The sequence below is a fragment of the Mirounga leonina genome, unplaced genomic scaffold (assembly GCF_011800145.1).
Source record: "Mirounga leonina isolate KUSES-001 unplaced genomic scaffold, KU_Mleo_1.0 Mir_175, whole genome shotgun sequence".
NCBI classification, from domain to species: domain Eukaryota; kingdom Metazoa; phylum Chordata; class Mammalia; order Carnivora; family Phocidae; genus Mirounga; species Mirounga leonina.
Window position 1 is genome coordinate 16,502,388 of NW_023270453.1, and position 26,786 is coordinate 16,529,173.

The window sequence follows — 26,786 nt, forward strand, 5'->3', positions numbered from 1 at the left end:
ATACATATGTCAGTTTCTGGGTTCTTGATCTTATGACGTTGGCCTATCTACCTAGACCTTCATCCACATTGTGGTTCCATAATTACTGTACCTGTGGAGTAAGCCTTAACAGCTAATCCAGTTAAGTCATATGTTCCCTGACTTGTACAATACCTTTGCTGCTCTGGGCTTTCTACTTTTCTTCCTGAATTGTAGAATGAGATCTCTTACATTCTAATGGGATTTCTATCAGAACTGCACTGCACTGAATTTATAAATTAATAGGGGGAGTACTAACATTTTTAGGTTATTGAGCCTTTCCTTACATGCCTATCTTTCCATTTACTTTGGTGTCTATATTCTTTATTAATGCTTTCCAATTTTTCCCATAAAAATCTCACAGATCTTTTCATAGATTTATTCATAGTTTAAAAAATTTTTATTTCAGTAAAAGCATCTTTACAAATTATATTTGTTTATTGCCAGTATATATACACATTTTATTGACTCCTTTTTATAAATTTTATAGCCAGTAATCTTGCTTGAACTCTTATTATTCTAATAGCTGCTATTAATATTCTCTGGGATATTCTATGTAGATAGTCATATTGTCCCTAAGTAATGAAATCCTACTGTCTCTTCCTTTTGAATTTGAATACCACTTGTTTTCCTGTCTTACTGTGCTGTCTAGAAGCACCAGTACAATGCTGGATAGACATGTTGACAGCAGGCTTTTTTTCAAAATTTTAAGGGAATGTTTCTAACATATTATCATTACAAAACATGTTGTTTGTGGCAGGTCTCAGGCTAAGAAAGTTCTATTCCCCCGTTTGCCAAGAATTTTATCATGACTGGGTGCTGACTTTATTTTTATCCATTCTCATTTTTCCTTCTATTTTCTTTGGTTCATTCTACTTTTCTTTCTCTAATTACTTGAGTTAGATGCTTACTTTTGTTCTTTTCTTTTCTTAAACTATGTATGTGAAAGTTTATAAATCTCCCTCTTAGTACTCCTTAATCACATTCCAAACGTTTTAATACATTAACTGAGCTATTTCTTTTGTAATGAGAGAACTCTACAAAAGTGTTTTTCCCAAGTGGGATGTACCCATCCCAAAGGACATGCAAGATATCTTCCCTGGAGTGCAGGAGGAAAATGTTAGAACTTCTGGTTTTATGTATTTATTAATCCTTAAAAATAAGCTTTACTAATATTTAATACACAGATGAACTCATCATCACCCACATTATAAGGTTAGACAATGGTGATCTAATCAGTTCCCAGAAATTGACTGCACACTGTGAAAATGTCATGGCTATTTGAAATATAAACTTATATCCACTATCATGAACTTCACCATAGGTTGAGTACTGTGCTTTGCATTTTTAGTTAATAATGGTGGTACATACATAAAAATCCTAAATAAATATATCAGGTGTACGTGTTCAAAATATTTTTGCTGATAGGTCGCAAAATCAAGTTTGGAGACCCTTCTTTACTAAAGTTTTTCTGTTTGAGTTTAGGCTTGTCAACTACTAAGGGAAAAAAACAAGATGAAAAAAGTCTCAAGGAGAATAGAGAACTATATTAAAATCAGGAGACTCTTGCTATGAATGCTTTACTGACCAATTAATATAAGTAACTTGTATAAGAGTACAGAAATCTCAAACAGAAGTCCCCAGTAGAAATATAAATTAAATACAAAAGAACAGAGTGCGAATTAAATATGTATCTCTGAACCCATCAGCACACGATCAGGTAAAGCTTGGCAAACTAGAAACAGAATGATTTTTGCTATTTCCTCCAAATAAGAAAACATAAGAATCATGTTCTATTTGTACATACATTATTTATATGAGTATTATAAGGTAATGAGTTTTTAATTACAAAAAGAATCAACTGGTGTCATTTTGCACAGTTAGATGCCTCTGTAAAGTCTCATTCTGTAAAGCCTCATTCTAAAAATAATGAGACTAGGATTCTAGGATGATTAATAAGAAAATAATTCATTCAACATACATATCATCTGCAATCACTTTTATATTTTTCAGCCAAGGAAAAAGTTGTTAGAGTATGTACATAAAAACAACTTCATGTTTCATAATATATTCTCTTAATTTTAAAACTGGTAGGAATAAGAGAAAGGATTGCATAAGGTTAAAAATAAATAGATCTGATACTTTTTAAAATGTTTTATATTTAATTGAAGTAAAAGTTGTTTTTAGCTTGTTAGCAGAAAAGAATTAAATTAGGCTGCCAAAGAGGGTGACAGAAACACTGTACCTCAAGATATTCAGAGAAGTACAGACAACTGAGTTGTACACCAGACTGAAAGACAACCTAGGAATTAATTCTGTCAATCTCTTGACATAAAATACCCAGGTAGCTACTTACCAAAGTGAAGTCCCAATGGGGGCCAGGTGTTAAAAATGTGAAGGAGCTACCTCTCTGAAGGGAATATCTGTTAAGAGAAAATTCAAGCAATAAATAAACTGAGAGTAACTTTAGTAAAATAAAGCACTAGACAGATAAAAAGCTATCTTTTTCATAGGTTCAAAATTATTTAAAGTAGCCTTATTAGTCATTCAATTGTAGAAATATAAATGAGGGTGTGCAAAAAAAAAAAATCAGGGTATAGGTTTTGGTCATTTTTAGAATCTTTATAAAAATGAAAGGGGCTTTATAAAATGAGTGGACATATTGAAAATAATTCACCAAACCAAGCATGGTTATTTTAGGAACATATACATGGTTCAATAGTAAGAAATCTATTTATATAGTATATTATACTAATAGGTTAAATAAAAAGCAGTAAATGATGCAAAAATTACTTAATGAAATTAAACATGCATACCTAATATTTTAAAAACAAGAATAAAAGTATGCTCAACATAATAAATAAAACCCAAATGCATTTAATGTTTAAATCTCTTCCATGTATTGATTTTTTTTTAAAAAAAGTTATGGTTTAATTAACCAAATAAAGAATTTTAAAAACTATATCTGAGACAAAAATCTCAAGTAAGATTAAAATTTGACTAGGATTTTGTTTGTTACTATTAAGTGACAGATTTTTCTTCTGTTTATCTTTCCATTCAAGAGAATCCTTTTAACAAAAACCTGTCTTCACCTTTTTAAAATATAAACCTCTATGTTTATAAAACATGCAGAAAAATCACAAAATACAGCTAGCACAAGAAATACGGTTTATAAACTACACTTACCATTAATCTCTTCGGATGTAAATAAATATAAAATAAATAGCTTTGCCCCTTGTATAGAAATAAATGAGAGAAGCAAAGGCTATTATTTCAGCTTGCTAGAGGCAAGGGAGTAAGCCACCATCACTTGTGTTCAGGCAGACTCAAGTGCAGGCTAAAGAATGGGAAAGCTTCATAGTGGAAAAAAGGGAAGGTTTCAAGTGTGCCCTGATTGGAGGATGTTGGCATGGCAAGCTGAAGGTGAGCTAAGCAGGAGTGTGACATCTTATGTGGCTGATCGGGGGGTTGGGGGGGTACGTATTTGGCTTGCTCTGATTGGTTCAAAGTTGGAAGCAAGGATAAAAATTAGGGAACCTGGCAGTTATTGATCAAGTCCTGGCCACTGTGGGTCGATTGTTAAAGTTATTGTTCAGCTTTCTGGGTTGTAAGGTTGTTCTCCATTTGTATATTCACTCCATTTCTCACCCTTGATCCTCCGGGTCTTTGTTCACTCTAAGTTACAGAAATACCACAGATGGCTATTACACCTACAAGAATTTACAAGCTTAAATCAAATACAAGGTAGTTTCTAAGCTAAATATAAAACAGAAGTTTGCTTATATTCTGATAAAGAACACAAGGGAAGATGGCTACAAGGAGAAAGAGGATGTCAAAAGACTTCACAGAAGAATTAATATTTAAGCAATACTAAAGGTAAATCAAAGAGAAATAGCAATTAGCAAAGCATATGAGAGCCAGGAAGGCTTTTTGGGCAAAGGGAACAGTACAAGTTAAGGGGGAGTGAAATGAATTATATTCAGGAAACTGAAAGTAGTTCCTTATGTTTGGGTATCAAAAGAAATAAGAAAGGGCTAGATAAAAGGCCTTACATAACAACTCTTAAAGAGTATGGAATTGATCTTGAATATGTATGGTGGCAGCAATCAGCTATAGGATTCTAAGTAACAAGAAGGATGAACTGGAAGGCAGAGGGACTGGTTGGGAAGACCCGTCAGGAGGCAGCTCCCATATTGCTTACAATAGACAGTGAAGGGCTGAAGCAATAGCAACAAAGTTAGGAGAAGCACATTAGAAAGAGGGCTCAGTGACAAAACTGGCAGATTTTCCCCTTTTCCTCCCTATGCCAGCTCAGTTTCCACCAAGGTTCCTGGCATACGGAAATACGGTTCCATTAATAGTAATTAGAAATAGATGCAGAAAGATCTTAAGATATTTAAGCAAACATTTCCTAAATAATTATTTGTGAAAGATTAAAACACACTAAGCCTTTTATTACTCTTAAAGCTCATATTTTTTGTCTCCCCAGGGCTTCTTTAGTGGAGCAAGATAACTTAAGGAACTGATTTTTCTTGCCATTGCAGAAAAAGTAACAATGAAGAAAACAGTATGAGTTTTGAAAAAACACTGGAATAAGGTATTTTGGTTAAACCAACATGACATCTGAAATGCATCAGAATTCATACGTCTAAACAATACAAAGATACAATATTATAAACAATGCTAAAAGATTATAGGAGAAACAGGACCTTCATACCATATGTATCCATGGATCACGCTTTTTAAAAACACTACTCTAGGTAAGTGCTATCATATACTACATGGTTAATAAGAGCAACAGTGGGGGCAGGATTGAGAAGCATCAATTATGATTTCTCATAAGATTATTTTTAATCCAGTGCAAATAGTCATTACAAAGTAGTAATCATAGTGGCATTTAAAATATTCAATAAATATGTCCTTAAGACAAGTTTTAAGGAGACACAAAACCAAAGTTACTCATTTCTTTAGTCCCTAGAATCAACCAAACTGACCTCAGAATGAATTTGATGTTTGAAAGCTGGAAAGAAAAATAGCTCTTAGGAATTTCAAATAGGTCAACAAACTGGAAAAATATTTCCAATCAGATGGCAAGATTCTTTCCAGTACAAGCTGTAATCGGTTTTATAGTTATGCTATTTTTTCCCAATTCAATAACAAGTACCTATTTATTTTGAATACCCATGGAAAAAAGAATCCAATAAACAAACTGTGCCCAGGAATCATGTAAGACAGTGCCAACTTCTAAAAATCTTGGAAAGACATACAGTCATCTTTCACAGGGCTCAGACTCCAAATGTAATAGCTATTTTAAATCCTTGTGGGAAAAAAATTTTGGATTTCATAAAACGTTAAGATTGTTAAGTAGCCTTTCTAGACGATACTAAGAGTTCATTTAAAGAGGTTATTAAAGGCTGAAATAAGAAATGACAGTCCTTCATCTTTTCAATAATTTTTGTCCAATCCCCTTTTCTCATATATTCAAACAATCACAACATTTCAGGCATAAGATAAACTAATACATGTAGAAACTAGCTTGGTGTATTAAATTGTGTTTCCTCTTAACCCCACTGTGATTATTCCTTAGCCTAACATCCATACTTCCTTTCCTATCCTTTCGTGTGTGTTTTTTTTTTTTTTAAAGATTTTATTTATTTATTTGACAGAGACAGAGACAGTGAGAGCAGGAACACAAGCAGGGGGAGTGGGAGAGGGAGAAGCAGGCCTCCCGCTGAGCCAGGAGCCCGACGTGGGACTCGATCCCAGGACCCCGGGATCATGACCTGAGCCGAAGGCAGTCGCTTAACCAACTGAGCCACCCAGGCGCCCCTCGTGTGTTTTTAAACAATGTAAATTATTTTTACAATAAACTAGTTTTAGTCTAAACAAAGCATAATTACAATGGTAAAGATGATGTTCAAAAAGAGAAAAATTCTGTTAATTCATTCTTAAGCCGAATCATGTTTTCAAAGATTATGATTTATGTCACTGCCCTCCTCTATCATGCAAATAATTAAGAGCTGAATTAGAATTATAAATAGCAGAAAGGTAGCTCAATGAACATTTTCATAAAATGTACTGGACAACATAGGATAATTCTTCCAGTTAAAAAGGAAGAAAATGTAAAGATATTGCCTTATAATAAGGTAGATATTTAGGAGTTTACAATGAAGAACAACCAAAATGAGTTAGCAAAGTAATGTTTTTAAAAAGCAAGTGAAAGGGGCACCTGGGTGGCTCAGTCAGTTAAGTGTCTGCCTTTGGCTCAGGTCACGATCCCAGGGTCCTGGGATGGAGCCCTGTATTGGGCTCCCTGCTCAGCAGAGAGCCTGCTTCTCCCTCTTCCCAACCCCTCTCACCCCCCTTGTGCTCTCTTGCTATCTCTCTCTCAAATAAATGAAATCTCAAAAAAAAAAAAATAAAATAAAATAAAAAGCAAGCAAAATAGAAGGACTAAAGATAGGAATATAGCAGACTAGGTCACTGACATCAGCAAGAAGACTTGAGGCATAGGGCACCTAAAATATGACAAGGTATAATTGAAAACTGTGTGTGATGCCTCCAGATCTATAAGAATTAGTTCCTATGTGGTAAAACAAGAAAAGAATACAGTAGCCCTGAAATCTAGCTGCTAGGCTAAGGAAGCTGGTCCCACACACCAGCAGTGCAACTCAAATAAACATCTGGGCCTAATGACAAACTACTGTGCATAACTCACAAACAGCTAAAATTTAAAATTTTAATCTGTAAATGCCAAGGGTACCATGAATGTAGAAAGAATGATGTAAACTATTCTCTGTAGTGAACATTTGTTGATATTCGGGGTGCTGAACTACTCAGGTTCTCAGTTTCTTAGCAAATTAGGCAAAAAACAATGACAAATATTATTGAAGCAATTCATTTATTTGGGTCAAACATCTGATGTAGTGGACTGTTTTACTGCTTAGCATCTTTGCTATTAAGAAATTGTCTCTTCTCCCACTTTGTAAAGGTTCTGCAGGAGCCAAAACTCATGTACACTCTTATCCCTTACCCTATTAGGGTTTCTTAACTTTGTTATCTGTGAGTCCCAAATAATAGATACATCTTGGAACATCTCTAAGTCTAGAACACAGCTGAGCACCTAGAAGCCAGCACACACACATACACACAAAATGTGGAATATTCATTTCATATCATGGAATACTATTTAGCAGTAAAAAGGAATGAAATATTCATGCAAGCCATAATATGGATGAACTGCAAGATTATATACTACATGATCCCATTTATATGAGATGTCCAGAAATATAAATTTATACAGATGGAAAGCAGGTTAAGTGGCTGCCTAGGCTTGGGGGTAGAAGTGGGGACTGACTGCATAAAAACTTGTAACATTTGTGGTGATGAAATGTTCTATCAGTGGATTGTGGTAATAGTTGCACAACTGTATAAATTTACTAATATTCACTGAATTGCACACTTAAAATAGGTAAATATTATCATATGCACATTGCATCTCAATAAAACTGTTAAAAAGTAGTTATTTGATGTGGGAACAAACAGCCTTAGGAACTAATGTGGGTATCCTTTTATTTTTAGCAACTATATAAACAGTAATAATAATGACAATCTTGAGTTATCAAGAACTGGCTCAATTATTTGTTTATATGCCCTAATTTGGTTTAGAATACCTTTTGAAAAATAGCCTATCCAAAAAGTTACATCCCCTTAAAGGGAACAGGAATCCTTAGATTGAGTTTATACTACAGCTAGCCTGGCTTAAGACTGTGCCTTTAACCCTGGCTATCATTCTACAAATTCATCAGTTTTACTGGAAAAACAAAAAATTATAGAGTTCACTACTGGTAGATCATAGGCATGGTATTGTCTTTTTTTTTTAATTTTTAAATTGTATTTACTTGAGAGAGAGAGTGCGCGTGGGTGCACGCACATGATAGTGGGGCGGGAGAGAAGAGGGACACGCAGGCTCCCCACTAAGCACAGAGACTGAGGGGGTGGTGGTGGTGGCGGCTTGATCTCAGGATCCTGAGATCATAACCTGAGCAGAAATCAAGGGTCGGTGGCTTAACTGACTGAGCCACCCAGATGCCCCATAGTATTACCTTTCTACCAATGGAGAGCATTATTTCAAATCTATTAAAAGGAGTAGGTTATAAAATCCTTAGAAGGATCATTATGGATTTATACTCCTTCTATACAAGTAATGTGTAATATTCAGTGGATTCTCCTAAGGCCCCAAAGGGCAGAAATATAATTATTTAAATGTTATTTAAATCTAGTAATTGTAGTATTTGCATAGAAAAGCTCCTTAAATGTGGTTACGTAAGTGACGGTAATTGTTTTGCTGGTTAATGCTACTAATACATCCCTTTATAGAGACATTTTGTGGAGGAAGCATGGCAAACAGAACATTAAATCAGGAGTTAGGAAATACAGGACAAACATTTTCCGGTATCTAGCTGTGAAATTTCAGAGCTTCACATTCTCATCTATAAAAGAAGTTGTGCTAAATTCTAAGGCCCTCTCGGTACTAAACTGGATGAGTCAATGTTTCTTAGAGTTAATAACAGCAGCAAGAAATTTATGGAATGCCTGTTATGTTCCAGGCACTATTCTAAGCATTTAGATGTTTATATGAGTTCTACGCATTGACTCATAACCCTTAGAGCAACTATATAAGGCAGGTACGCACAAATGAGGTATAAATGAAGAGACTGGCAGCACGCACCAGTGAAACTGGTCAGGCCTCAAAGTAGTCAGTGGCAGTATCAGGATTTATATCCAATCAGTCTGGTCTAGCACTATGCTGTGAGAAATTACACTACACCATCTCTACAAGAGCTGACAATAGAACTGCTAATATTCTTTGATAGACAGTAACTAAGTGATAGTTCTAGTGTTTCCTCAAAAAATACAAATAATGATACCTAATATTCATGGAGCATTTGCTATGTCTACATACTGTTCTAATGTTTTATATGAATTATGTCAAATAATTTTCACAACCTTATGAGATAGATACTGTGAAGTAAGATTTAGAGAGATTAAGTCTCAAGAGCCAGAGTTTGAAACCAGGAAGCCTAACTGTAAAGCCTAAACTCTTTAAATACTAATATTTTATTGGGTTGTGGGTCTCAGTCTAGAAGAATGTACATTACCAGAGAAAATAATTAGGTGAATCAAAGCTGGGGCCAGGACAGACTCAGCATCAGGGAAATGCAGCCGGGAAAGCAGGCCTTCTTCTGAGCTCTGAATCATATGGTAGGGCCCACCCAGGGACCCAGGGTGTCAGTAGACAAGACCCTTTCTTGCTACCCAGAACAAAAAGGGAGGGACGTAAGGGGAGAAAGGATTTGAGAGGCTGCCCTAGAACCTACACAGAAGCTTACACTACTGGATTCTAGCTATTTCTACTATTTCTTCCCCCTAATTACCTCTCCCCTGCCATAGCCTATAGCAGTCACCATACATATGACATGTTCCCCCCAAAATCAATATTTAGCAGAAGCAAACCAGCTTCATAATCCTTTATTTAACTTGGTACAGACTTAAAAACAGTAAGTCATCCTAGGATCTGTACATCGTAGCGGTTTCTATTGCCTACTTCATCCTTTGATCTAGCCCATTTCTTGCTTGGGAGGCCAGGATTAATTATTAGCAATGGGTGCGGGTGGAAATGAGCTCCAGACCTGTGGGTCAGGTTGACTAAAGGGTGGGCATGCATGTGTATATATGCGTGCGTGAGCACACACATGTACTGACTAGTTTCACTTTAAACTCCTGACTACAAATTTCAGGTAGGTCTTCACTTTGGCCCAGCAATGCTGTTACATTTCCCTTGTCACTTCCTCTCCTTTCTCTCTTTACTCTTCCAATACTCCCTCCCCAACCCCACCTCACTTTCAGCTTGTGACTTTGCAACTTATAACATTATATCCCCCACATTTACATTGTTCAATCTACCAACATACCCTAAACTTTTTCTTCTCTTTTTGTTATAATGTATAAGCTGTCTAAGACCAAACCTTCCATTTATACATTGGGTTATATCTTCTCTTCTCTACTCTTAAAAGAAGCCAGAGACAAAACACATTAACTTCAAAAAAATTAGATACGAAATGTAAATAGATAAAATCCACCAATTTAAAGATTAAAAATTGCTAGAGGAAGATTCTTTCTGAATAAGGGCACACAGTCAGTGTAATAAGGTCTTGAGGAAAAGTAACTGTGTGATCAGTGGATTTGTGAACTGAATTAGCTGTTCATTTTCAGAGAACAATATCTTTACTTGAGGGAACCATTAACAGACAAACTATCATTATTTGGACTTGGGTATTTTGCAGGCATTTACTCTACAATGAAGTATTGCTGCCAGTGATAAAAATTTGTGCTTTCAAATGAAAATTAGAATTTGAAAACTGTATCCATCACTGTGAGCATGACATCTCAACACTTAAAAGCTTTTCATGTGAGACTGGTGATTTATAAATGACTGTGATTTTTTGATAGCGTTTAACAGTATGTATCAACCTTTGAAAGATCTGCATAACTCAGTACACTAATATTTTCTAAATGACAAATACATAATGTCACAAAGTCATGGATAAGTAAAACAGAGCTACTCAAAAATTTAAAAGACAGTGGATTTTAATGTAACAGAAAATGAAAAGTTCATTTATACATTTCAGATTCCAAACTGCAGCCAAACTTTAAGAAACTACGACTTCTCAAGTTCTGGTGTATTATCAAGGAAGAATATCCATAATTGTCTGAAAAGACCATTAAAGGGCTCATGCACTTTGAACTAAAAATCTGTGTCAGGGCAGATTTTCTTTATATACTCATATACTTCATTCCCTATAGACTTCATCTTTATATATTGCAAGAAGCAGATATAAGAATCCTGCTCTCTTCTACTGGGTATTTACCCCAAAGATACAAAAGTAGGGATCCAAAAGGGTACGTGCACCCCGATGTTTATAGCAGCAATGTCCACAATAGACAAACTGTGGAAAGAGCCAAGATGTCCATCGACAGATGAATGGATAAAGAAGATGTGGTATATATATACAATGGAATATTATGCAGCCATCAAAAGGAATGAGATCTTGCCATTTGCAACGACGTGGATGGAACTGGAGGGTATTATGCTGAGCGAAATAAGTCAAACAGAGAAAGACATGTATCATATGACCTCACTGATATGAGGAATTCTTAATCTCAGGAAACAAACTGAGGGTTGCTGGAGTGGGGGGTGGGGTGGGAGGGATGGGGTGACTGGGTGAGAGACACTGGGGAGGGTATGTGCTCTGGTAAGCACTGTGAATTGTGCAAGACTGTTGAATCTCAGATCTGTACCTCTGAAACAAATAATGCAATATATGTTAAGAAAAAAAAAAAAAGAAGAAGGTAGCAGGAGGGGAAGAATGAAGCGGGGGAAATCGGAGGGGTAGACAAACCATGAGAGACGATGGACTCTGAAAAACAAACTGAGGGTTCTAGAGGGGAGGGGGGTGGGAGGATGGGTTAGCCTGGTGATGGGTATTGAGGAGGGCACATTCTGCATGGAGCACTGGGTGTTATGCACAAACAATGAATCATGGAATACTACATCTAAAACTAATGATGTAATGTATGGGGATTAACATAACAATAATAATAAAAAAAAAAGAATCCTGCTCTCTTTTGTTAAGCTAGATTATTAGAAATCTACAAAATTTATAAAAACTCCAGACTTCTCACCAGTTTGTTTTTAAAAATCTTTGTTTTAAAAAATATGTTGTTTATGCAAATGTAATGGGTCTGACTGCTAAAAAAAATTTAACAAATTAATAATTTTTAATAAACATAATCCACATCAACAAAAGCTCTTTGGTGTCCTCAATAATTTTAAAGAGTGTACAGAAGTTGTGACACCACAAAAACGAGAATTGCTGCCCTAGAAAAAGCCTGTACAGGTGCGGAAAGAAAAGGTACACCAAAATAACCTTATACGATATACCAAATAAACTCCATCTGAATTATGGAAAAAGACTTAAAACTATTATCGTTAATAATATTTCACTGTATAGGGCGCCTGGGTGGCTCAGTTGGTTAAGCGACTGCCTTCTGCTCAGGTCATGATCCTGGAGTCCCGGGATCGAGTCCCACATCGGGCTCCCTGCTCAGCGGGGGGTCTGCTTCTCCCTCTGACCCTCTTCCCTCTCGTGCTCTCTGTCTCTCATTCTCTCTCTCTCAAATAAATAAATAAAATCTTTAAAAAAAAATATTTCACTGTATAAAAGTATCATAATGTATTTAATTTCCTTCCAGTTTTTTTCCTAACCTTTTTACTATATAAAAGTGTTGCAACATATTTTCTTGCACATACACCCAAATATACTTCTATGATTACTTTCTTAAGATATAAATTCCTATACTTATAGTGCTCAGTTTAAATACATGCACTATTAAAATTTTGTTTTATCTGCCAAATTTCTTCTACAACATCCACGTAATGGGAGTACCAGAGGACAGCAAGGAACAGAAAAAATATTTGAAGAAATAATGCCTGAAAACTTCTCAAATTTACTGAAAAACAATAGCCTACATGTCCAGAAAGCCCAGTGAACTACAAGGAAGATAAGTTCAAAGAGATCCACAGACATATCATAATAAAAATGGTCAAACACAGGATAAAATCTTAAAAGGAGCAAGAGAAAAATGATTTGCTACTTACAAGGTAATCCCAACAAGATTAATGGCTGACCTATCAGCAGAAACAACAGAAACCAGAAAGCAGTGGGATGTCATATTCAAAGTGCTCAAAGAAAAAGACTATCAATAAAGAATTCTATATAAAGCAAAACTATCTTTCAAATATGAAGGTGAACTAAAGACATTATCAGATAAACAAAAACTGAGAAAATTTGCTGTTTGTAGACCTGTCTCACATACTAAAGGAAATATTCAGGCTAAAACAAGGGAGTCTACATGGTAATTTGAATCTACCCAAAAAGACAAAGAGCACCAATAAGATCAGTTTAAATGAGAAAAAAAAATCCATAAAGAAATTAAAATGCCATAAATTAGAAAACATTCACTTAATGCAAAAGAAAATAAAGGACAGAGAAACTAAGGTCACATATAAAACAAAAAGTAAAATAGCAGGCATAAATCAAACTATATCAATAGTTAACATTAAATGTTGAGTGGAGTAAATCACACAATCAAAAAATAGATTGTTAACTTGGATTTTAAAAAAAAGAAACATAATCCAACTATGTATCATTGACCCTTGAACAATGTGGGGTTAGGAGGACGTCATGACCCCTCATCCATGAGGTCAAAAATCCATGTTTAACTTTTGATTCCTGCAAAACTTAATTACTAATAGCCTTCTGTTGACCAGAAGCCTTAACTATAACATAAATAGTAGATTAGCACATATTATGTATGTTACATGTATTATATACTGCATTCTTACTATAAAGCAAGCTAGAGAAAAGAAAATGTTATTAAGAAAATCATAAGGAAGGGGCACCTGGGTGGCTCAGATGGTTAAGCATCTGCCTTCGGCTCAGGTCATGATCCCAGGGTCCTGGGATGGAGCCCCACATCGGGCTCCCGGCTCAGCAGGGAGCCTGCTTCTCCTTCTCCCTCTGCTCTCTCCCTGCTCATGCTCTCTCTCTCTGTATCCCTGTGTCTCAAATGAATAAATAAAATCTTAAAAAAAAAAAAGAAAATCATAAGGAAAAGAAAATATATTCACAGTACTGTAAAAAATTCATGTATTAAGTGGACCCATGCAGCTCAAACCCACATTGTTCAAGGGTCAACTGTGCCATCTACAGGAGACATACTTCAGCTTCAAAGATACAAATAGCTTGAAAATAAAAAGGCAGAAAAAGATATCATGCAAACAGCAAACCACAAGAAAGCTAGACTTGCTATATTAGTATCAGACAAAATAGACTTTGAAACAAAAAAGAATGACCAGAGATAAGGGGGGCATTTTATAATGATAAAAGGCTCAACCCACCACAGAAGCATAACAAAAATATGTGTATCTAATAACAAAATAAAATACAGGAAGCAAAAACTGACAGAAATGAAGGGAAAAACAGACAATTCAACAACAGCTTCAATACCTCATCTTCAATAATGGTAGAATAACTAGAAGATCAACAATCAAATACAAGACTTGAACAACCCTATAAACCAACTAGATCTAGCAGCCATCTATAGACACTACACCCCAAAGAATATACATTCTTTTCAAATCCACATGAAGCATTCTCCTTGAGAGACTATATTCTAGGGCATAGAAGAAAATTTAATATATTTAAAAGGATATACATTTAATATATCTAAAACGATATAAATACAAAATACGTTGAATGAAATTGGAACTCAACAACAAGAAAAAAATTGGGAAAGTAACAAGTATGTGGAAATTAAACAATGCACTCCTAAATAATCAATGGGTCAAAGAAGAAAGCAAAGGGAAATCACAAAATAATTTGAGATTAGTGATAATGAAGACACAAAATATCAAAACTTGTAGGATGCAACTAAAGTAGTGCTTGAGGGGAAATTTATAACTATAAATAACTATATTAAGAAAAAGATTTCAAATAAATAATTTTCCATCTCAAGACAACGGATAAAGAAGGGCAAACTAAACCTAACGCAAGCAAAAGGACAGAAATAATAAAGGTTAAAGTAGAAATTAATGAAACAGAGAATAAAGAAATAGTAGAGAAAAATCAATGAAAACAAAAGCTTGTCCTTTGGAAAGATCAACAAAATGGACAAATCTCTAGGCAGATAGATCAAATAAAAAGAAAGACTCAAATTTCTAGAAACAGAAATAAAAGAGAGGGCATTACTACTTACCTTATAAAAATAAAAAGGATTATAAAAGAATACTATGAATAATTATATGCCGCCAAATTAATTTAGATGAAATGAGCAAATTCCTAAAAGACACAAACTACTGAAACTGACTTAAGAAGTAGATGTTTAACAAGGGAAGAGACTAAATTAGCAATCAAAAAACTATCCACAAAGAAAAGCCCAGGTACAGATGGCCTTACCCCTGAAACCTAACAAACATTTAAAGAACAAATACCAATTCTTCACTAACTCTTCCAAAAAAAACGGAAGAGTACGGAACACCATCCAACTCATGAGACCGGTATTACCCTGATAATCAATACCAGACAAAGACACTGGAAGAATACTACAGACCAATCTCTTGTGAATGTAGATGGAAAAAATCCTCAATAAAATATGAACAAACTGAATCCAACAGTATAAAAGTTATACACCATGACCAGATAAGGTTTATACCAGGAAGGCAAAGTTGTTACAACACCTAAAAATTAATGTAATAAATTAATTTTATCAATAAAATTTTAAAAAGACCAAAATTGGGGTTGGGGGGGAGAGAAGCATTTGACAAACTCCAACATCCTCTCAAGATAAAAATCACTCAAAAAACTAGGACTAGAAGGGAACTTCTCAGTCTGATAAAGGGAATCTACAAAACCCCACAGCTAACAGCATAGTAAAAGTGAAAGACTGGATGTTTTTGCCCTAAGATCAGGAACTAGATAAGGATTTCCAGTCTTGAGGATTTTATTCAACAGTGAACTGGAGGCTCTAGTGAGGGCAATTAGGGAAGATTAAGAATTAATTAAGATAAAGAATTTCCAGGTTGGAAAAGAAGAAATATAATTATTTTTACTCATTGATGACATAACGTTGTATGTAGAAAATCCGAAAGAATTCACCAAAAAAACCCTATCACTTATTAGAATAAACGAGTTCAGCAACAGTGCTGGATACAAAAATCAACTGTATTTTTATACACTTGAAATTACAAAATTATAAATGAAGTTAAGAAATAAATTCCATTTGCATTAGCATCCAAAAGAAAAAAAACATTTAGGAATAAATTAAGCAAATAGTACAAAAGTTATACTCTGAAAACTACAAAACTACAAAATACTGCTGAAAGAATTAAAGATCTAAATAGTTAGAAATTCTAACACTCCCTGTTCATAGATTGGAACACTTAACATTGCTAAAATGGCAATACCCCCAACAACTGATCTACAGATTCAGTGTAATCCCAATCAGAATCCCAGCTGACTTCTTTGTAAAAACTGACAAGCTGATATTAAACTTCACATGGAGTTGCAAGAGACCCAGAATAGCCAAAACAGTCATGAAAAAGGAAGAACAGAGTAGGACTTGTATGTCTTGATTTCAAAACTTACTATAAAGTAATGACAATCAATAAGGTGTGGTGCTGGCATAAGGATATACATACAGATCAAGGGAATAAAATTAAAAGTCCAAAAATAAACTAAGATACCTATGGTCAACTGGTTTTTGACAAGGTGCCAAGCCCATTTGATGGGGAAAGAACAGATTTTTCAACAAATGGTGCTGGGACAACTGGCTAGCCACAGGAAAAAGAAACAGTACCCGTATTTCACATCGTATCTAAAAATTAGCTCACATGGATCAAAGACCTATATAAAAGAGCTTAAACTGGAAAACTTAGGGATTAGCCTTTACAACCTTGAATTTGGCAAAGGATTCTTAGATGTGACACCAAAAGAAAAAGCAACAAGTATAATAGATAAATTGGACTTCATCGAAATTAAAAACTTTTGTTCTTCAAGGGACATCAGTTAACTGAAAAGACAACCCACATAATAAGAGAAAATATTTGCAAATCATATATCTGATAAAGGATTTGAGTCTAGAATAAAGAACTCTTATAACTCAATAATGAAAAAAGGACAAATAACCCAATTTAAAAAATGGGCAAAGGATGGTCCACCAAAAATGGCCACGATTCCATTCATATGAAATGTCCATAACAAGGGAAATACATAGAGACAGAAAGTAAATTAGAGCTGGGGATAAAGGGGGGGGGTTAAGGAGGGGGGATGATAACTGAAAGGCATGGGGTTTCTTTTCAAGATTAAAAGAAAATGTTCTAAAATTAACTGTGGTGATGGTTGCATATACCTGACTACATAGAAAAACACTGTACACTTTAAATGGGTAAAATTGTATGGTATGTGAACCCTGTTTTAAAAAAGTCAATCATACTTTGTTGTTTTTCAAATTCGTGTATAGTGAGTTTATCTACAGAAAGTTTTATATTTACATAGATTTATACAACAGTCTTTCTCCTTATGATTTCTGGATTTGATGTCAGCTTAGTTATTTCTTGCTCCACTATTAATTGATATTACCCCATCATATTTTATGTATTTTTGTAGATGTCTTACATCCTTTCTGGAAAATGGAATATAGATTAGTTACTTCACTCCCTGGTTTGCCTCCAAGGTTCTTCTAACTTCATTTCTATCCTCATGCTGCCTGTGTTACTACCCTTTCCTCAGCAGACCTCATTTCCACCTTCAAACACAAAAAAATGGAAGCCTCAAATTCCTTCTCACAACCTACCCCATTCCCCAAAACTTACCTAAAGGTATACCATCCATAGCTCTTAGCCAGGCTAAATTCTCTACACTTAATTTGAATTCCATCCTTTTCTGCCTTCTTGGCTGCTTGCTTAATCATCCCTTCTCTCCTGTCTCTTCAACTTCTCCCTCTACCTATCTCCCAAGCATATCAAGTTTATCCCATCTGCCCCACAAAATTGTGTTGCCTCCCTCCATTATTTCTTGCCTTCCTGTTGCAGTGAAACTTCTTCAAAGTACAATTCACACTCAATATTTCTTGTTTTCCAATCTCATTGCCAGCTCTCAGATTTAAACACTCATCATTTTTCATCCAAGATACTTCAGACTGACTTCCCACCAAGTCATTGTATATATTTGGGATTTTAAATTTGGTATCCATAGTTGGACTGCAAGGGACCACAAATTTGAAATTTTACGTATATCAGCACTTTTTTGGGAATAGTTTTTCTAAGACTTAAGGAGTGTTATGATCCCAAATGTTACTTTATTTTTTTTAAGATTTTATTTATTTGAGAGAGAAAGCGAGAGAGAGAGCACAAGAGGGGGTAGAGTCAGAGGGAGAAGCAGACGCCCCGCCGAGCAGGGAGCCGGATGTGGGAGTTCATCCTGGGACTCCGGGATCACGACCTGAGCCGAAGGCAGTCGCTTAACCAACTGAGCCACCCAGGCGCCCCTTACCTATTTTTTTCAATGAAGGCAGAATGACCTTTTATTTTTTTAAGATTTTATTTATTTATTTGACAGAGAGAGTTAGCAAGAGCAGGAACACAAGCGGGGGTGTGGGAGAGGGAGAAGCAGGCTTCCTGCCGAGTGGGGAGGCCGATGCGGGCCTCAATCCCAGAACCCTGGGATCATGACCTGAGCTGAAGGCAGACACTTAAGGACTGAGCCACCCAGGCGCCCCAGAATGACCTTTTAAAATGCAAATATGATCATGTTATTGGCTTGTCTTTCAGTATCTCCCCATCACCTTGAAGATAAAACCCAAACTCTCTGGGTGCCTGGGTGGCTCTGTTGGTTAAGAGACTGCCTTCAGCTCAGGTCATGATCCTGGGGTCCTGGGATGGAGCCCCGCATTGGGCTCCCTACTCTTCGAGGAGCCTGCTTCTCCCTCTCCCTCTGCCTGCCACTCCCCCTGCTTGTGCTCTCTCTCTCTAATAAATTTAAAAAACTTAAAAAAAAAACCCCAAAACACCCAAACTCTCATGGCATACAAGGGCTCCTTCAAGATGTGGCTCTTACCTCTTTAGCATAATCTTTCATCAGTATCCCCAAGTCCTCCCCCCTACACAATTAGCATCCAGTCACTGCCAACCAGGTATGATACCTAGAACTCATGCTCATTTGCCTCAGGGCCTTTTAGCATGCTTCTCCCCCATATAAAATCACCCATTTACACCTCTCTAAACTGGTCCAAGACTCAGGGATTTCAATAGGAAATCATTTTCTGTTCTTTTTATAAGTGTTCCTTTTATTTGCATCTATGGCATCCTGTGTATATTTCTACAGTAAATTTTATCACAATTATAATTATTAATTTATCTTTCTTCCCTATAAAATTATAAATTCTTTTAGAGTAAGGATAGTATTTTCCATCTCCTATTTCTAGTGTCTTACATGTTTCCTAATAAATCATACCTCATTCTCTTCACAAACCTTGCAAACATTCTAAATTCAGTATTTTAACTAGTCTATGATTGCCAGATTTAATGGTCTTTTTATTTCTTATTTAACTTAAACTTTCTAGTCCTTCCTTATCAGTAACATTTGATATAGTCTACTATATCCTCTTTCTTGAAATCCTCTCATTTGCCCTCCTAGATGCTGTTCTTATTTGATTTTCTTACCTCACCAGCTGCTCCCTCTGAGTATCCTCTTTACCCTGACCTTAAAATGTTGGGAGTGCCTCAGGAGTTAGTCTTCAAACTCTTCTTTATTTATACTCACTATCTAGATGACTTCCCAGTTCCATGATTTCAAGTCTATATGCTCACAACTCTCAAATTTATATCTGGTTACACAGGTGGGTTTGCTTTCTGAAATTTTACTGACCTAAACTTTTATGATTTGTGCACTCTTTCATTCAAGTTTTATAGTTCAATAAGAGGTTAAAAAAAGAGAAAAAAAAGCAAAAAAGAGGGTAATGACTAGAATAATGTATAGAATTGCTGAATCACCATACTGTACACCTGAAACGAATAAAACATTCTATGTTGTATACTTCAATTGAAAAAAAAAAGAAAAAGAAAAAAAATTGTGATGAACTCTTTAATAAGAGTCTCATAACCTACCCCAAAGCAAACTTTTCCCATAGTCTTCCTTCTGAGAAGAGTATAACCCATCCTTCTGGTGCTCAGGCCAAAAACCTCAGTGATCCTTCCACTTTTTCTCTTAACTCCAGTTAATCTATCTGCAAATTCTGTCAGCTCTATTTTCAAACACATCCCAAATATGAATATTTTCCACATCTCCCACTCTGATATGATGTCTCCACTGCAAAACCCTCCCTAATTGGTCTCTGCTTATAACAGTCACAGTGGTCCTTGTAAATATAGGTCACATCATTTCCTCTTGCTTCCCAACTAATTTAAATTTAAAGTCATTTCAATGGTCTCTCAGGTACTGCATCATCTGCCCCAGCCATCTCTCTGACCTCATCCTCTGCGCTTCTTCCCTTTGTTTCACTCCACTCGGTTTGGCTTCTTGGCAGTTCCTTAAACACACCAAATGAGATTCTACTTTAAGGCCTTTGCACTTGCTGCCCCTCTCTCCAAATATTCACATGGCTTAGTTCCTTAATTTCTTCAGATCTCAAATGTCATCATCGGAGAGGATTTTCCTTCTGCTCTTTTAAAAACAGCAACACTGGGCGTCTGCGTTCGGCTCAGGTCATGGTCCCAGGGTCCTGGGATGGAGCCCCGCATTGGGCTCCCTGCTTAGCGGGAAACCTGCTTCTCCTCCTCCCACTCCTCCTGCTTGTGTTCCCTCTCTTGCTGTCTCTCTCTCTCTCTCTCTAATAAAAAAATCTTAAAAAACAAAACAAAACAAAAAAACCCAGCAACACTACCCTTTCCTTATGACTATCCATGCCTTAATTCTCTTCACAGGATGGCCACCTGATATTATATATATTTGATTATTGTCTTTCTCCCCCATCAGAATTTAAGATTCATGAGAACAGGGACTTCATCTATTTTATTCACCAGAATTCCCAGTATCTACAACAATGTCTGGAAGGTGCTCAACAGTATTACAGAATGAATGTAGAATGAATTTAACACTGCCTCTGTTTGATATTTCTGAAATTCTATTTTCCTTAGCCAGTCTTTCCATCTCAGTCTGAGTTGACTTTTTTCTCTCTGCTCTCTCACTACCTCTTAAATAGAAGCTGGAATCAGTACAAAGATTTTACAAAGGTATATTAAGACAAGGAGTACCCTAAACTTCAAAATAATAAAAATCAGTTTCTAATGAAAAAAAACCCTAGATTTCTGCAGAGTAACTTAACAACGGGTTTATAAATGCCTTCCTGGTAAGTAAGGTGTCCTGGCTCTCAAAAGGGATCAGCACATCCAGGTATAACTGGAATATGTAAGGGACTGTAGTTTGCCCAAAGCAATACGTGAAATGGACCACAGGGACTTCTGAAATGATGAGATGTGGAATTCTAACAGGTAGAAACCAACAAATAACAGTTAACTTATGTCGAGAGCTCTCTGTGTAGGTACCATGTACACCCGGTACATGCATCATCTTGCTAAATTTCACCATTTCTAGGAAGGGGGTACTGTTTTTTTTTAAATTTTTTTATTCTTATGTTAATCCCCTTACATTACAACATTAGTTTTAGATGAAGTGTTCCATGATTCATTGTTTGTGCATAACACCCAGTGCTCCATGCAGAATGTGCCCTCCTCAATACCCACCACCAGGCTAACCCATCCTCCCACCCCCCTCCCCTCTAGAACCCTGTTTGTTTTTCAGAGTCCATCGTCTCTCATGGTTCGTCTCCCCCTCCGATTTCCCCCGCTTCATTCATCCCTCCCACCCCACCCCCCACTCCAACAACCCTCAGTTTGATTCCTGCGATTAAGACTTCCTCATATCAGTGAGATCATATGATACATGTCTTTCTCTGTTTGACTTATTTCACTCAACATAATACCCTCCAGTTCCATCCACGTCGTTGCAAATGGCAAGATCTCATTCCTTTTGATGGCTGCATAATATTCCATTGTATATATATACCACATGGAAGGGGGTACTGTTATAGTCCCCATGGTACAGATGAGAACATAGCCTTAGAGATGAAAGGTCCGACACGCAGTCATTGGACCCTGCCACCTCCAACAGTGTGATGCGAAAGCGAAGTTCTCAGTACTTCCTTACAGCGCTCCTCTTCCAGACACAGCCTTCTGAAACCCGCCAGTGCCCACCCTTTCCAGACACACGAGACAGAAGGTGAAATGTGTTAACAGTGAAAAAGTCAGCGGCCATCCTCCGCCATCTCTTCACCCGGGAGGCTGGAACCGGGAGCTGTGCTCGGTTCCCCAACGTGCCCAGTTCTCGAAAACAAGAATGCTGGCGTCCCGCAAGACAGTTCACGTGAACGCTCGCTTTCAGGCTAAAAGTTTCGTGCCTGTTACAAGTCGCCCGGCTCCAGCGACGAAGGCTCTTCCCGGCGCCCGCAGGCTACAGGCCAGTTCCAGGCTCCCGGTTCGCATTTAGGACCCGCTCCCGCGGCAGCCGTGGCCCGGCAGCGGGTGAAGAACCCACCCACCACCTCCGACCGCCTGCGCCGCCCCCCACCCCTGCCGCCTGGGGGAGGCGGGAGCAGGAGGGGCGGGAGCTGCCTGCGCCCCCGCCAGAGGAGGAAGAGGAAGAAGTGCAGGAAGAGAGGAGCACGAGGAGGGGGAGCAACCCGCGCCCCGCCTGAGAAGGGCCCGGAGGAGGAGGGTCAGCAGTCCGCGCCCTCGGCTAAGGCCAGGAGGAGGAGGAGGACGTGGAGGAGGAAGAGGGTAGGCAGCCCGCGCCCCCACCTGAAGAACAGGAGGAGGAGGAGGATGGAGAGGTGAGTAAAGAGCGCGCGCCCCTGCCTGAGGAAGGTCTGGAGGACGAGGAGGGGGGTGAGCAGCTCGCACCTCCCCGCGTCCCTCCCCGCGTCCCTCCCCCTCTCCCCCCTTCCCCGTCCGGCCTCGGACCCGACGCCCGGGTCCCCACGTCGCTGCCGCCCCCCGCGCTTACCCGCCGTCCAGCTCAGGCCTGGGGGTGTCGGCCGAAGGTCCCCCGGCGCCGTCCGCGTTGAGCCCGGAGGCCCGGCGGCTTCGCCTCCGCGGCCGGGGCTGCTTCTGGGCCGCCAGCTCGGGCTCCATGGCGCGGAGGGGGGTGGGGGTGGGGCGGTGGCCGGGTGCCCGGGAGACCCGCTGGGACGGGCACCGCGCCCGACCGCTTCTGCCCGGAGAGCAGTTCCTGTCAGGAGGGCGCCGCCACCAACGCCGCCATCTTCCGGGGTTTGAAAATGGCGGCCGTGCGGCGGCCAGCCAATCGGGAGACAGCAGGCGGTTGCTCGGAAACGTGAAGTCCCGCCCCTTTGGCGCTGAAGTCGAGGCTGGAAAGGCAGGGTGGTGGAGGCTGACAGCCCTGCACATTAGTGGACGGCCTTGGATTTAGTTCAGACTCCATTTCTAAATCCCCAAGGCCTGATTCCTACTTCACCGTTCGTTAGGACTTTCGCCACAGGCCAGGGCGAATGGGAAACATGAGGTCTTTCTTAGTACTGGGGGAGAAGAGGGATTGAAAGTGATGACCTAAGCTAAGATTTGGTGGTTGGCCACATACACGCTAAATTCTTCATGTGAGATAAGTCCCCAGTTACCACAGGTAATGGAAATGTGTTCTCGGGCCATCTCTAGGAAACCACTAAAATCTGATCGTGAGTCGTCCTAGGGAGACAGAGCCCCTCATTAGCAAAACGGAGCGAAGGTGCCTTCATCCTCTAAGTTTATGAAAGCGGCGAAAAGCACATCATCAAGTAAAGGACCTTCTCAAACAAAAAAGACGATCGTTAAATAGCACATTCTTTGATTTTTAGTATTGTCTTTCATGTGTCAAAGGCTTAACAAATAGCTTCTCCCTTTGACACTACAATTCCATTTCCGGAGAGATCTATCCTAAGGAATAGAATTGTATATGCCCCGAGGGCTGGCGGAATGTGCCACCCCGGAATATGGCACGAGGGTTATTTTGCGCTCTAGGCACTTGAAAAACACCAGTCGCAAAAAGGGCATTCTGATCTCCCCTTTTCTTGAAAGCTGGGGATAAAACTTCCATGTTGAAAGCTGCCCTCCCTGTACCATGAAGAAAGAAACATTCTTATCAACAGAGATTGGGGGGTTAGGAGGAAGCCCAAGGAGAGAGAATTCTGTAGAAACAGCACTTGTTAAGGTAACTTTTACCTTCCTTTGGTCTCCTCGTATATTTCAGCTACTTTTTCCCCAGTTGCCTCTTTTCATCTGACCTAGGATAAAAGCACTAAGTAAGGTTTTGCCAATTCTTTGGGTCTTCATTTTCCTATTGGGGCTCCTGTGTACATGTGAAAATGTATTTGCTTTTCCCCTGTTAATCTCTATTCTGTCATTTTAACTCTCATCCCCACCCGGACACCCTGAGAGGGTAGAAGTGAAATTTTGTTTTCCCTACAACATCAAGATATTAATGGCACTGATGTTATAATATCAGAAGTAAAGACAGTCTAAATAAAAAATGGTAGGGAAATGGTTAATTATAGTTGATCCACTGGAAAGAATATTTTCAGCTAATAAAAATTAACTATGAAGTGTATACTAGGATAAGTACTGTAATTTTGAAATAAAAACATGGAATATAGAGGTATATTCAGTATATTCTGAGTTATGAATTGTAAGAGCTTGAACAGAGGAAGAAGATGCAATCAATATTAAAATATCTCTAAGTAGTCAGACTATGAGTACTGAATTCTTTTTTACTTTCTTGTAGTTCATAATTTTTTACATCATGAGATGCTGAACTTGAATTACATTTATAACACAGGAAAAATTCTTGTGTTATAAGAATCATGTTGAGATATTCTACCTTATCCTATCCTCCACCAAAAATTAAAGAAGAAAGTATTGCTTTGCAGCAGTTAGAGTAAAACGGTACAGAAATGCTGTCTAAGGAGCTTTTTTTTTTTTAAGTTTATTTATTTAAGTAATCTCTATACCCAACGGGGGGGGCTTGAACTTGACCCTGAGATCAAGAGTCACATACTCTCCCACTGAGCCAGCCAGGAACCCCTAAGGAGCTGGTTTCCACCCAAACACAGATTTACAAATATTATCTTGGGGGGGGGTCTCTCTCAAAGATTATTTCAACAACTAGTAGACTGATACAAATTAGTACACAAATCAATAATTCTAAAACCCATTCTCTTACATTCTCTACATAGATCAAACTCTCTTTTTGTAAAACTACTCATCAAGTAGTATATATCATGCTTGTTTCAGCAACCAGTAAGGTCATACAGTATGTGCTGTATGTAAGTGGGGTTATAGAGGGAAAATGCTGGGAATGCAGTTTCTTTTATTCTGCCAATTCCAACAGTCTGCCTGACCCCTCTGCACGCCGGATACTTCAGTTCTTTCCCCAAGCCCTCAGACGCATGTTTTGCAGAAAAATCAGAATGAGAAGAATGTCTTAAAGATACCAAAGCTGTGCTTTCTTAAACTGCCAATGGGAAGGTTACTCTGATGGTAAACATATTTGATGAAGAAAACGTCCAATCATCTATCTGACCAGCAGAAGAGTGTTTATAGGCACAACAGGGCAGACTATTTGAAATCAGGTTTGTTGTTTCTTAAAATCTATCATGTGTGTTTGTGTGTAGGGGAAGGGAATGTTGTTCATTTTTTTTTTTTTTTTTTTGCCTCTATCTATCATCTATTTATGATCTTGGTTTGCTTTTAAATATTTCAAGGAGAAAAACAGTAAAACTGGAAACTGGAATGTCAGCTGGGGGGTTTAAAAAGAATGGAACTTGGGAAGAAAAATGTGTGGCCAGGAGCACAATTAATTGGAAGTAGTTTGAGGCAAATTGCTTTTATGCTTAGACCATCTTGGGAGGAGGCCATTGAAGTTTCAAAGTACCGAATTATGTTAGTCGTGGGGGAGGAGGGAGGAGAGGGAGGAAGGTAGGGATGTGGGCACCGTGGGGGTGGGAATGACAATGGAAAGTGATTCTGGCTGTGGCCGCCAGGGCTGCCAACAGAGAATTAGCAAAGATACCCTCAGAAATGTCAGAATATCAGTCAGAATTATTTCTCAGAGCTGAAGAATTTTTGTTGAACAGGAATTTCTTGCTTAGAAGGTTTCTTTTTTCTCAATCACTTAGCCAGTGAGTTAACTGGCCTATATTAAAAAAATACTTAAGAGAGGAACTTTGTAAAGATAGGGAATCCTAACCATACACACCACACTTTTATACTTGCAAGTTTTTTTTCACTCTCTTTCAAGACCTAAGGACCGCCACCCCATGTGTCAGTGAGGGTTCTACCAGAGAAATAGAGCTCGTAATAAATAAATTTTTATTTATGTCTATATTTATATAAAAATGGAGAATTATATAGAGGAGAGATTTATTTATATTTTTATATGTATATGAGGTAATGAAGTAGTATATTGCATATTTACATGGAGATGTATTTCATGGAATGGTTTATGTGATTGTGGGCACTCTAAAATCTGATGTCAGTAGGGCAGACTGGAAGGCTGGCGACTCGGGTAGGAGCTGAAGGCTCTGCTGCTGCTTTGCTCCTAAGGCCTTTCAACTGATTAGATGAGGCCCACCCACATTATCAAGGGTAATGTTTACTTAAAGTCAACTGATGGTCAGTGTTAACTGTATCTACAGAACGCCTTCTCAGCAACACCTAAATTAGCGTTTGGTTGGGGGAATAACTGAACACCATGGGCTAGCCAAGTTGATACATGAAACTAACCATCACAACAGAAGACTTCTCCAGACTTGAAATTCCAATTATTATTAGTTTAGGGAACTTTATTCCTTTAGGATTTAGTCTTTCAAGGAAGAAAGGAATTACTAAAAAAAATTATTAATACTAAGATGCATTTCTTAAGTTATGTTGCAGAAGAGATTTTTCTAATTTTGTTCTAATTCCTTTGCAAATCTACGTTAATCATAGCTCTAAGTGAGGTTGAGAATTAAAAAAAAAAAAATAATGAAACATACTGAATGTG

The 26,786-nt window shown here is 37.9% G+C and overlaps 1 protein-coding gene across 1 annotated transcript in view; it reads right to left on the reverse strand.

Annotated features, from left to right (window-relative positions):
* NET1 (neuroepithelial cell transforming 1) overlaps positions 1–22,900 on the reverse strand; it is a 60,319-nt gene extending 37,419 nt beyond the window's left edge. The window contains exons 1-2 of the mRNA XM_035021730.1: positions 22,758–22,900; positions 2,375–2,441 (exon numbers count right to left, since the gene is read on the reverse strand). Of these exons, the coding sequence (XP_034877621.1) occupies positions 2,375–2,441; positions 22,758–22,885 (195 nt within the window). The 5' untranslated portion in view covers positions 22,886–22,900. The remainder of the gene's footprint in view (positions 1–2,374; positions 2,442–22,757) is intronic.
* Between the last annotated feature and the right edge of the window lie 3,886 nt (positions 22,901–26,786).